The sequence below is a fragment of the Rhamphochromis longiceps genome, linkage group LG11 (assembly GCF_057381845.1).
Source record: "Rhamphochromis longiceps isolate RC_006_pf linkage group LG11, R_longiceps_female_GT1.1, whole genome shotgun sequence".
Lineage (NCBI taxonomy): Eukaryota > Metazoa > Chordata > Actinopteri > Cichliformes > Cichlidae > Rhamphochromis > Rhamphochromis longiceps.
Window position 1 is genome coordinate 9149372 of NC_140567.1, and position 13660 is coordinate 9163031.

Below are 13660 nucleotides of genomic sequence, written 5' to 3' on the forward strand. Positions count from 1 at the left end.
TTGAATACAATGGGTGCTCAACTCATTGTCGTGTTCAAGAAACCAGTTTGCGATGTTGTGTCCTCTGTGACATGGTGTGTTCAGATAATGGGTACTGTGGTCATAAAGGGATGGACATGTTCAGCAACAATCCATAAGTTGGCCGTGGTATTTAAATGATATGTAGTTGGTACTAACTGGTCTAAAGTGTGCTAAGAAAATATCCTCCACACCATTATCGTCACAACCAGCCTGAGCTAATGATAGAAAGTATTATGGATGCCAATTTTTCAAGTTTTCTGTTGGGGTGAATTGTAGCCTCTGTTTCCTTTTTTGAGCTTTCTTTCTTTTTCTGACCACTCTGTGCATTCGAGAGACGATTGCGCTTGGAAAATCCCCATTTGCATGCTTGGTTTGAACTTCAACAGGTCATCTTGAACATGTCTGAATGCCTAAACACACTGAGTTGATGCCGTGTGACAGGCTGATTAGATATTTGCCTTAACAAGCAGTTGACTGGTGTTGGCTGGTCAGATTTCAAAAAAGTAAAACATTTGATTTGATTTGGCAAGTAAATAAATAATTATTATGAATTTAAATATGCATTTAAAATTTACATTATTGGGATTACGATAAAAAACATGGAAGATTCATAAGAAAATCTTTTAGAAAAAGCCTTATTGCTGGTTCTGCAAGCTGCAAATGCTGAGAGAAGAAGGGGCTGACAGCAGATCAGCCACTTCCTTTGTAATAAAAATGGAAAGCCTCAACACTGAGACTGGACGTTGTCGTCTATCTTGATTTATTCTATTCATTTGTGTCATTCCTAGAAAGTGTTTATCCAAGAAGTAGTAACATCTCATTTTATGTTGCCAAATACATACATCAGCCAACAACAGGATGAACAGTGGCTCAAGCTCTTAAATGAGTCTTTTTTCTCAGCCACCAAACCTTGGCGGTGTCTAGCTATGCACTGGTCAGTGCACTAAATTATGCTGTAATTATTCAGGTAAAAAATGGCCACTGACACCCCGCACATCCATCGGTCCTCCAGAAGGAGCAGCGGAGGGAGAGTGCTTGTCATGATAGATGAGCTGGATCTCTCCCAGTGTGCTCTAAAGGAGATGACATTCCCGGGTAGCTCTGGCCTCAGATCTTGGCTTCCTTCTCCGAGACTTTTGTAGGGAGGAGTCTGTGTGCTTCATTTACTGAAGCAGCGGGGAATAATATAGTGCCAGCGTTTGGATGTGTCAGGTCCCATATCTCTGGCTGTTCTATTAGAAATAGACCCCAGTGCGGGACAATTAACCCCTGGCCTCAGCAGCAGATCTGTGCAGTAACAGCCCAGCATGGGGCAATAAATCAAACCCAGAGGGTGATGCACACACTCCCACCTCTCCTGGTTGGCTGCTACCGTCACCCAATGGACCAAGCTTACATGATTGTAAATGTGCTCCTGTGCTATCATACAATCAGTGAAGGCTGTAGCGATATTGTAATAGGCTGGCCGTAGGCAAGGGCACCCTAAGTGTTTGTTTGTGCCGCAGTTCAATAAATTGGACTGGTGGTAACCTTTGAAACAAGACAGCAGCAACACACAATTTTATAAATCAGAAGGCTGGATGGTACTTTAAGCAGGTTAGCATGTCCGTCAAAGCATCTATTTGTCTCAATATGCCACTATATGGCTGCTAGTGTGGCTTTATATGGTTAATGTTGTTTTTGTCTGTTTTCAAGTGTAGTTTGGGACATTTGTTTTGCCTTTGTGAGGTGCTTGCCACATGGCAGGAAGAAAGAGAAGAGGATTGAGTTGCTAAATTAGTCAGCGGGTTAACTTTAATTTAGTTTTAGTGCCTTAACCTGATTTTTGTTTTTAAATCAGATATTCCCTTATCTAAGCCAGGAAACGGGAAATCTGTTCATTTCCATTCTATTTATTTATTTTTGCAAAAATAGTTCAGGAATCAGAATGGTCCTATATACTCTGAAGTCTGTTAGAATAGGCTATTTTTTACGCTGTCAACATGACATCTATCTTATCCCAAGTGTCATAGGGCAGGAGGCGGACAGGTCGCAGACAGGTTGCAGACTGACGACCTGTCAGTCTGCAACCATTTGCACTCACAGTCATATTGTTGGGTGGCAATTTAGAATCATCAACTAACCTAACCCACTAAGTGCATACCGGACCACATACAAACTGCACACAGAAGGACTCTGGCCAGATGGTGAAGTCGAGCACAGGACCATCTTGCTGTGAGGCAATAGCCCTAACCACTGTGCCACCGTGCTGCCCTACAATACAAGGATATTATAATTTTTTTTAATGAAATTGTTATGTGCACTATGCTTAGTCTCATGTTTTCCTCTTCAGACACAGATGATCCAGTCAGCAGTTTAGCGTGCCAGAATGAAACCCCCTTCTGTGCTCTTTGCCTACTTGTGCCATTTAATTTCAGTACTTAATATGCAGTAAGCTCAAATTTAAACAGCACAACATGCTGTCAATTAAAATAATATATTATGCTGTAAAAAATATACAAAAGACTGCTTTGATGCTAAACCTTTTCTGCTTTTCATACATGTTGAAGTACCCTCTGCTCCATTTACAACAGTAGACTTTTAGAGCAAATAAGTATGTGAAAATGACTCAGATCTGTAATGTGGTCTACATCATCATGGAGCACAAGTTTTAACTCGTCAATGATGTCACGTTAGGGATGATCTTTTCACTCGGGAGAGTGGTCGCTCCTCTCTAGCAGCCCATCACAGCAGATGTACCATCACTTGCAAAGCCAACAGACCGTGAGTGTAATTTCTTTAGAGACGACCTTCACAACTGCAGGATGCCACCAACAGCAGCCTCGAGTTGTAGCTGCAGTTCGACAAGCTGCAAGAAAGAGCTGTGCATCTCACCTTTGTAAGGAACTCTGATCTGTCAATTATCAGACAAGCTGTTGATACACAGCAGGAATATTTCTAGGTTTTTTGGGGCAAGTCCTGCGATGCTTTGAATCTAGTTTCTTTTTTATTTATTAAATGGTAGTTTTCACTCTGAAACAGGAGTGCTTTTAGATTTAATGAAAAGCTGGAATGGCACTGATCTGATCAACCCCCCCAAGTAGTGTCATCTCCACTGTTGTGGGATCAATGCCCTCGATGTGACAGTCAGTCAGCCTCTGATTTGATTATTTGCACTACAGCATTGAAAATCACCCACACACACCCAGAAACCACAGGATAAAATAAAAATCAGATGCTACAATATTATTTGCCCTATAACTAACTAACTATAACAACTGGAGCGGTCACAATAGTAACAGAGTTATGATTCCTCACTACAGAAAGTCTGCATGTGTTTTTCTCTGCAGCCTGTCATACTGAAGCCATTTTTCAAAATTGAGGATTAGAGAAAAAAGAGCAGCAATAAAGTTGTATATCACAGGGGTCACCTTCAGAACCTGCTTGTGGTTATTCCTGTCATTAGCGTGACTGTTTCGTGCTGTCCTGCTCCAATTAGTACTGACACAACCTCTGGTCTTATGACTGAGCAGTTCAAACTGCCCACTGTTAGAGTGTAATTCTCATGCCGATGGACTAATGTGAAATATGGCAACAGATGCAGAGAGCAACAACTGAAGCACATTATTCTGGACCCAAGGGCCATTAAAGCCATAGCTATTAAATATAATTTGAAAAAATTTGCTTTTTGGCGCATAGAATGGCAGGTTGTGAGGTATTATTATAATCACTACATTCCCCAGAGTGGCTGCTTTCTGCAAATGTTATTGCTATTTGTATATGCCTTTGTGAAAGGGCTTTAGGATGTGTAGTCTTGTTTGTCAATGCTTTATGGGAGGGGTATTTCGCCTCAGATTCAGGGGTAATCATTGCTTTTGCCAGGCTTTGTTTCTTTTTGTGCGAGTTTGAGGTAATTATCGCTCACATGGCTCGGGCTTATTGTTGGTTTGGTTGGAGAGAATTTATTCATATTAGAACAAGTTGGTGTGCTTGAAATGCACACTGAGAACGACATGGGGTTGAGCCTGCATTAAAATGTGACTGGTGGTCACATTGTTGATTTCTGACAGCAGTTTGTCTGCAAATTGCTACAACAGTGTTGTTTGATCACTTTATTGAATTTTAGCACAAATAATGTAGCATTCACAGTGAAACATCTTTGGGGTAGGGACAAATAAGTAAATACTTCAGCCTACTCCTTTTCAAACAAATAATGGAATGATATTTTGTAATGATTGTGAAGGCACATGTTTGAAATGTTTGAAATAAAAATGAACTGAACTGAACTGAACTAATTGTTATGGGTGAAAAAACGACTCTAGGAGAGACACAGGTTGCAATCCCTGTTACAGTTATTGTACCAATTTGTTACACCTAAGTTATTACTTGAAACCAGGGCTGTGTCGTTGGCATTCGCATCAACACTGAGCTGAGGCTATTTATTTGGCCAGAAAGCGTCGAGAGGTGGTGAGTGTGGCTTTGATGCACATCTAGTTGTGGCTGGCAGCTAAGATTGGAAGATGTAGGAGGAAGACATTGTGAAGCTGTGTTTGTTTTTCCCAGTTTCCATAAAAGGAAGAAGTCCCGGGGGGAATTTAAAAAACAGGTCACATTAAGTTGTGACTCATAAAATTACCATGACACTAAAGCTGAAACAATAACCGCTGCATTCTCTAGTTATGGCTTCTTAAACAAATATCTAGTTTATTGTTTTCTTATTCATCTTCAACACTAAATAGGCTGTTGATTTCAATGAAAGTAGAAAATTATGTATTAACCTGTGTGGAGTTTTAACCTTTGAGGTGAATCTGTCTTGATGTACTTTGTTTCTGTCACTGAGTTGACGTTTTCCTCTCACCTTTTAGCTGCTGGCTGCACGTTCGAAGAGGATTCAGACCCTAATCTGTGTGACTTCACCCAAGGAGAGGAGGATGACTTTGACTGGCTGTTGTTTAGGACACAGAGTTCACCTTCTGCCAACTCTGACCTGCTGAAGGGTGAGTACTCTGTGCTCATGGTTCCCTGTCCTCTTTACTTTGTAGTTTTTTTAGACACTGAAACACGGCACACGAGCGTGCATGGGACACAGGCGCCCTGTTTTCATGTCTGGGAAATACATAGACTTGTTTGTATTAATGTGGCTGGCATTATCGGCCTTTAAAAATGTCCTGTGTCCGTTATGCATCAAATTTAATGAAGCCCTCACCCTGGTTTTATCTGCTTCCTGCTAACCCCAAGGATAATTTTATGTTAACCAGCCTCACAGGACTAATGGAAACCAGCATTTCCCTGCCATCATCTTCTCCACTGGTGGTTGCCAGAGGGTGATGGCATGCATAGTTTATAAGGCGCTCCTCCATCTCTGCATTAACAAATACCTACAGGGATCTGACAAAGAGAAGATTGCTGTTTCAGCTTCTCAGCATAAAATACCAGTGGCTGCAGTGCTCTCTCCGGTAAACTACTTCTACTGGGGGAAAACTTGGAATATGATTAAGAAATTGACCTCCCTCGGGTTTAACAAATCAATCAGTGTATGATATGGTAATGAGAATGCAACAAATCCATGACACAGACGTACATTTAAGTGTTCCTTTTACAAGAGGATGGGGAGAGCACTTGCACACTAAATAGGAGGAACCGTTTCTTTAAGCCTCAAAGAAAGCACTGGTATGATTTGTTGGTAGAACAGAGCTAATTCGGTAGACATAAAGACGGGGCAGCTAAGAGGAACAGATGGAGAGATGACAAGATAGGATACAATCAGATACATCATCTAAAAAGAAATAAATGCAGGCTTCAGGGAACATTCTGTCCGTTTGGAAACTATCAACTCAAGTAGCCTTTGAAAACGGTCAAAAACACCCTGCAGGGGTAATTTAAAAGCCGGGTACTTGTGGTTTTGATTTAAAGCATTAAAATCACTTCTTGTCTGCAGGTGGTTATCCAAATACACTTCTGAACTCGATAAATCTCACATTTAATCCCAAATCACTCTTCATTCAGCCACACATCATCAGCATTCGAGCGAGAATCTGCCTGCAGCCGCCATCCAGTTCACAGCAGGCAATGAGATTATTAATTCTTTTCCCTTCGGGTTTAATTAAAACTTACTGCCATGGCATTTACAACAATCCAGAGCCATCAGTGGAACAGACCTGCACAGGTGGAATGAGGCAGGTAGCGTAATCTGCACACGACGGCTGTGAGCGTCAGTCCACTATCGATCCGTCGACCAGGAGACAAATTCTGTCTCATTTCTTAGACGCTCATCCTTCAGCCCTGCACAAGAACCCGTGTATTATTCATGTTCCTCTCCTAAATGTTGTCACTGTATATTGACAGCAGCGTTTCTTCATTGTGTTATAACTTGACATTTTCTCTGCTGTGTTATTTAAGGTGGATAATCTTACCGCAGATACAGGCACAGGAAGTTTTTGTCTTTTTCTCCTCCTCTCTGACTTAATCCCCTTGTGTTGACTTCTAACCATGTATCACATTGGGCAGCTAAGGTGGGGGGAATAACAAGAGTTTATGAGATAAGGCTATTTACATTGGACCAGTATTAACTTTGCGGGGCTGAGAAATTGGTGTCGAGGGAAGATTAGTAAACACAGCTGAGATAGCAGCAGCTTGTGGCTCCCAGGAGAAATTAGAGACTACTGCTCCCATGAAAGACAAAATAGTCTTACAAAACAAAAAGAAAAAGGAAGAAAGAGCGCAGTGAGGTCTTAACAAGACTGGTCCTTTTTTTTTTTTTATCACATCTTACTTTATTTGGAATTAGAGTTGAGATTTCTGGCTGATTTTTGATAATCTTTCGTTCTTTTGCTTTTGTTTAAATGAACAAGTGAGGCGTGCAGGATGATAACCTTGTACGAGAAGAATGTGTTTGCATGTCAAGTGTACCTCATTTTCTGAAAGCCAGATTCATTAAGCTTGAAAAGTTATGGGGCTGCTGCAATATTCATTATACTGTATCAGGGTTGCCTTAAGCGAAAATCCATTAAATGGGGTTAAAAACAGCTAATGGTGATGTATCTAGCTTTCCTTGTTCACCTGGAAGTGAAGTGAGTGATTGCCAGCTCCCTCGGTCCACATGCCAAAGTGTCCTTGGATGAGAAAATTGTGTGAAGCAGGCAAAGTAGAGCAAAAAGTATGGGGCACCTCATAGGCCATTACAAAGCTCTAACAAGTACAGGGTCATTTTTGGAAAGAAGGGTGAAAAACTGAATGCAGACCCTGGATTCCTCACTCAGAATGTGAATACTTAAGAGTTCCTTTGTTTAAGGAATGTGCCAGTGGTGACTAAGAGGCTTCAAGAAAAAAACAACAGAAAGGGTGGATAATTGATCCTTGTGGCTGCATTTAAAAAAAATAAAATACCTCAGCTGGTTAACACCTTGAATAACACGCCATTTCTTAGCATTTCATTTGTAAGACTCTGCTCCAAATCAGCATTTTCTGATCACTGTTATCAAAACCTGCTACTACAGTCAAAATACAGCGTGACAGGGATGTCAGAGTTTCAGGTGTGTAATGCAAAAGCGAAGAGCCTCATGTCTTTCATGACATCCATGTAAACGTGGCGTTTTTCTGTAGCCTCAAAGTAATATCACCGATATTTTGAGGAATATTACGATAAAGATATTTCTGATAGTGTAGAAAAAGAAACAAGATCTGTGATTGCAACTTATAGACGGCAGCATTTATTAGTGCAGATAAAATTAATTTCCATCTTTCTTTTCCAACTGTTTGCTGTCATTATGTGAACCTATTAAAACTAAGTGGCAGCAGGAGGAGGATTATAGCGACGTAGCATAAGTTAACTGTCAATGCAAAAGAAGCTTACGTAGTGTTTTGAATGGAAATCATGAAAGTCAAACTACAACACAGCTGCTTTAGTCTAACGGTAACTAAAGTAAGTGAAATATGTAAAGTTTAGGAGCTGCACAATGTTGTTGCATAATAAAACTGAAATAAAAAAATGTTTCCTGCCTATGATGGTGGGTTCAGCTTTTTAATCAGCTGCTTAAAGCTACTTTCCGTCCACTGTTTGCTCTTCCTGTCATACAAAGTGTAACAGGCAAATGCTCCAGTGATGCTGGTGGAGTCGTTTGTTTCCATTTGCGTTACGCATCACCAGCTGCTAGCATCTCCTCCTTACATGCCTTTATAGCAGACTCAACGGTCCTTTTGTGCCTCAAGGTTTGTTGAAACAGGTTTGTTGTTTCCACCTTTAGTGAGAACACTTTTCTAACTAGCTGCTCTCACTCTCAGACATGTCTGGGCTTGTCTCGTCATTGTGTGTTAGAGAAAGGAATTGTATCGGTGATATTTCAGTAGGACACTTTATATCATGTAAAAATGTATACAGATATTAGGGCAGCCCCACCCACCCCCAAGTCAAGTGCGAGGCATACTGTAAGGGCTGAAATGTTTCCCACAAACTTTCCTCCTCGCTTTCTGCCTCAGCAGCCGTACAGGCCAGCCAGTGTCTCTTGGATGTGCAGTTTTTGGGACAGTTTTCAGCTGAGTCACGCAGAAAAACTTTGACAGTACTAAAACAAAGTGTTGAATATGCTGCCGCTTTAGTCTCACCATCCTTTGCATGTTAATCCCTCGCGCTCCTCTCATCTTTTTTGTAAATGTTTTCTTTCCAGCAGCACACATCCACTGAAGATCCTGTTTCTGTCTAAATCCGTCTCCGTGTTTCTGCTACACTGCAAAAAGCTACGGAGTCAATTTATTGACTGTGTACCTTATTTTATTAGCTAGTAGTGCAGAAGTCTTGGACATAAATGCCCGAGAGACCTTTAATAGACTTTATAGTTCGATTGGACCTCAGGTCAAAGAAAGGTTGAGACTTGTATGAACTATGGCTTTAAGTATTGTTGTAGAGTTAGTCTGGTCAGCTGGTACTTACTGCAGCAGTGTACACAATGTAATGACCTGAACAGAGCTAATTCATACAGTGAAATGTGCATCCACCTGTATTTCCAGCCTGATTTCCTCTATTGGGCAGCCATTCTGGTCTTTATCCGTCTCCTCTCACCTCTGTTTGGCCTCAGCTCCACACTACAGATCAGCTCCACATTATGGTGCGTGTCATTGAGAATGATCTGAGATCCTTCTGCATGTGTGAAAAGATGAGGCAGAGTGAGCCAGAAATCAGAACTTTCCAGCCATCCTTACTGGTTCTACCTCAGGCGTATTTTGCCTTGCTGTAGGTGGAGAAAAGTCTTCCATAGCGATCATGCAGATACTATTTGACTGTTTTAGGAGAAAGCAAGTGTAAAAAATACACAGCTGCTTTCTATTCATGTTCTTTTTTATCTTCTGATTAATCAGTCCAGTTTAAAACCAGCGACTCATTACTGGTTTTACTGCATTAGGTGTAGCTGACTTTAAACTGATAGCCGTCTGATCCCTGGAGGAGACACAAATCCCTCTGGGGTTGCATCATGAAGGGAATCCGGTATTCAAAATCTGCTAAATCAAACATGCGGAGCTACCCGCTGTGGTGATTACCCCATGTGAATACGGCAGCAGCCGAAAGTAACTTTTTATTTGAAGACAGTCATTTTGTTCAAAAACTGCATTTTTTGGTGTTGCATAACTGATCAGTTACGGTGATGGGACACTGTTTGTTCAAGATGTCATTACAGCGATGAAGTGCATGCTGGGGGTAAAATCTAAAGTCGTCACGCTAACACTTGTTTAATATCGTTAAAGTACGTTTCTTAATCCGAACAATGTGTGGGAGACATTTCATGGTTACTGATTATTATTCATGTTTGTGTAATCTTCATGCATTTTATGTTATGCTCTGTGTGCTCGAGTCAAGCTCACTTCAGCCTTGTGTGTTGTTGTGAGAAGAAGAAGAATGGACCCAGATGTTCTTCTGGAGTGGGTAATGTTTTGGCTTGGAGTGCTGGATCAGCACTAACTATCTGGGCTGTTTTGGTAAACCAGTGTTCTAGTAAGATTATTTCCCACTGACTACATGCTGTTAGAAGGCCCAGGGGGCTCTGAAGGTAAGAGGGTTAGCTGCTGTATCCTGTTTCGCCTCTGCTGGGAGAGGAGAGGGGAGACAGAAACTGTGCAGTAGGAGCTTTAATTTCATTCTGACTCTTTTGTCTTTGGAGACGTGCGGTTGTGCGCATACTAAAGCCTGCAGATGCGTTTCTGCAAATCCTACAGTTTTCGTGCCTCACCTTAAACGAGTAGTTTAATGCCTGAGCCTAAACAAACCGTGAGTGAAAATGAACATAAACAGTGAGTGAATGTGAAACGTAAAGGTGTCCCAGAGGTAATTCAGACTCCAATAATCCTGCGCGAGAGTCGGGAGAATTTTGTGTCCGCAGCTCGTTTATGTCACTTTTGATATCTCAAATGCCAATAGCTGATGGATTTGTTTGTTTGCAAAGCTAGACCTCCCCCTTCCTCTTTGAAAAGAGAACAATTTCCTTCTGATGTGTTGCAGTGTGTTTTTGTTTTGGGGAGAAAAATAGTTGAGGACGGACCTGAAAGGGTGAGCAAAAATATGAAGGCCAAAGTCACAGCTGAGTAAGTCTTAATAAAAAAAAAAAAAAAATGTCGCGCAATAGCCGAAGTGACTTATCAGCTTTACAGAGAAGGCTCGCCTACAAGGCTAAAACTGTGTCATGATGAATGAAATCAGAGATGAGATAAAGTAGTCTGCTGTTTGTTTTCTGGGATGGTGATGCATCTTTTGTTCTTGAAGGGTTTGGGGGGGAACCTTTTAACATTGCACAGCCATATTTATCATTTGGCTAGGGTTACAGAGGACAGCATTTCATTTTAAAGGAGACGAGTCCGGTCTTCTGGTAGACTCTGCGTGTTTCACTCCAGCCAAACGTTCCACCAGCTGATTTTACTAATTAACACACCTTCAATCAGAGAGGCAGGAAATAATTAGTGAAATCAACTGTGGTATTTGCTAGAAAACCTTCCGCGGCTTGGAAGGGGAGCTACTGGCTCACTGGGATAATTGCTTAAGACTCATTACCTCAAGGCAAAGGACATCATACTCATTGATCACTGATGTATAATATAAATGTCTGAAAGCCCAGTGTCCTTTTAAAGCATCTCAAAAATGCTGTAACTACACAGAAGCTTTTAAAATATAGCCGATTAATTGAATTGCTATTCAGGGAAGCGAGCAGCTGCTCCCTTTATGCCTCCTCAACAAGGTAAGGGCGATTCATTAATGTGAATGATAGAGACACATTTGGGAAACGCAGACATTTTGCCAATCACTGAAGCCTGCAGTCCAGCTGAAGTATACTCTGTGACCAGTCTTTTTTTTAATTCTTTGTTTTTCACTCACCCACACAGGTACCCAGATGATAGGAAGGCATGATAATTCAGCCCCCTTTGGCTGGTTTCTGTCTAATTAGTGTCACTTTAGAGGGGTAGCTAGAGGGCTTTTATGTGCAAGGTTGCAGTTTAAATAATATAATTGGAGGTGTAGCTAAATACACTTTCTAGGTGAACCACCTTAACTCATGTGAGATAAAATAACCGGCCACTTGAAGAGTGTATTAGTACAGCTTTTGAAAATGGCTATGTGGGTGTCAGCTGCAGTAACTTTTGTATTTGACACACTTGAGTAGTTAGATATTTTTTCCTACTCTTTTAACAATGTAATGTAGTCCCATTTATTTTTTTAGTCTTATGGACCACTCATGGCGCTTTAGACTACCAGTAATTTTTTTTTTTACTGCATTCATATAACAATTTATTCTTTGCACTTCATCTATCTCACATCCATGAAGACTGTGGAATCCAGTCTTTAAGTGATAACGTGACGAAACCTGCTTCCGGGTCCAAACTACTTTGTGTTTATTAAGGCTGTTGTGTTTTTAACCTGTTTTAATGTTTTGTATCTTGCTCTATTAAATCTGAACATGTCCCTAAAACAGTCAGTGATCACTGCCGGCCTCTCTTGGTTTTTATCATCTCTATTCATTTTAAAGCTCAGTTTTTAAAACCTTACGATGGTAACTACAGCCCAGCCCATGAAGCGGTATCTTAATTACTAACCTGTGGATAGATTATCTCGGTTGTTCTACTCACTAAAGTTTGGTCCGTTTATAGCATCCTGCCATGCAATTACATTTGTCCCTAACCATTGGGAACCCTCATGTGAACTTTTATCGATTGGAAAAAAGTTAGCTTTCATCCTCCAGCTTCACTGTGCTAATGTGTTCATATTATGCTAACCTTAGCTGTGTAGCTGGCCACCACGTAGCACATCATTATATACCAGCTAGCCTAACTTCAGTAACCCTACAAAAGTCACAACTGTTTAGTTTTCTGTCTTAATTTATGTCTGAAGTGAAAGCAGAGCTGTACATTTGAATTTTTTCAGAAGTCTCTCAGTCAGAACATGGTATATGATGCTTAGATGGAAACTAGCGAGCTAACTTCATGCTAACTTCTAACTCCTTCAAATTTCATAAATTCCGTTTTCGTGAATGCTTGGATGTTAAACTTAATTGTTACACCTGGTAGAGCAACCACACTGATCATTTTATTAAAGATGAAAGAATTTAGACCGTTTGTAACTCTCAGTAATGCCACAGTGTTTGTTTGACTTTGGGACGTGAAACAGAGTCTGGACCCAGAAGTCAAGTCAGGTAGCACATTTAAAAGACATCAAGGCTACGTTCACACTGCAGGCGAAAGCGCATCAAATCCGATTTTTTTGACCCTATGCGACCCATATCCGATCATGCTATGACAGTGTGAACGGCGCAAATCCGATATTTTCAAATCCGATCTGGGTCACTTTCGTATGTGGTACTGAATCCGATACATATCCGATGTTTTAGAAAGCGACTGCTGTTTGAACGGTCAAGTCGCATTAAATCCGCCTTTTACGTCACCGACACAAGACTGAAGCCAATTATCAGCGCCCGAGAAGACATCGCGAACGCTTCCTAGCCATCCAGTGTAGATGTCAGTGAAACTGTTGGGAAGACAACGTAAACATTTTATTTGTACTGTATAATCTGCAGATTCTGACAGAAATCTGCAGCTATCCTTTGAAGCACCGCTCCTCTCTTAAACAGCAATAAGGATCATTATTAGGTTATTTACATTATTATGTAAATAACAAAATAACTTAAAGCAAAAATTGGGAAACGTAAAGTCCAAAGTCTTTATATTAACGGCCATCAGTCAAACAATACTGTTTGTTCTTGGTCTAAACAGAGCGCGTTGTGTGTGACATCTTCTTTTGCGCATGCGGGCCGCTTTGAGCGTTCACACTAGAGCGCGTTTGCTGTCGCATTTTATTTGTAGTGTGAACGAGGAGACAAAAAAATCGGATTTGATCAAAAAATCGGAATTGAGCATTAAGACCTGCAGTGTGAACGTAACCCAAGTGTTGGCCAAAGTGCTGAACAGAGGGATAATATAATGAAAAGAATTAAAATAGATAAGATGAAAACATTATACAAAAACATTGTAAGACATCCATATCTGTTTGTGAAAAATATGTGTACATGCAAATATGCACATACATATACAAAAATTTACACATTCACACACAAGCACACATACGTGAACATAAGTTACATGTATACACATGCACATGCAAACAACATCCAATGAGATAAAAGACCACAAT

At 40.8% G+C, this 13660-nt stretch overlaps 1 protein-coding gene across 2 annotated transcripts in view; it reads left to right on the plus strand.

The window, feature by feature from the left end:
• ptprub (protein tyrosine phosphatase receptor type Ub) overlaps positions 1–13660 on the plus strand; it is a 208062-nt gene that overhangs the window by 68696 nt on the left and 125706 nt on the right. For both annotated transcript variants that reach the window (XM_085422202.1, XM_085422203.1), the window contains exon 2: positions 4866–4997. In XM_085422202.1, coding sequence (XP_085278328.1) covers positions 4866–4997 — 132 coding nt within the window. The remainder of the gene's footprint in view (positions 1–4865; positions 4998–13660) is intronic.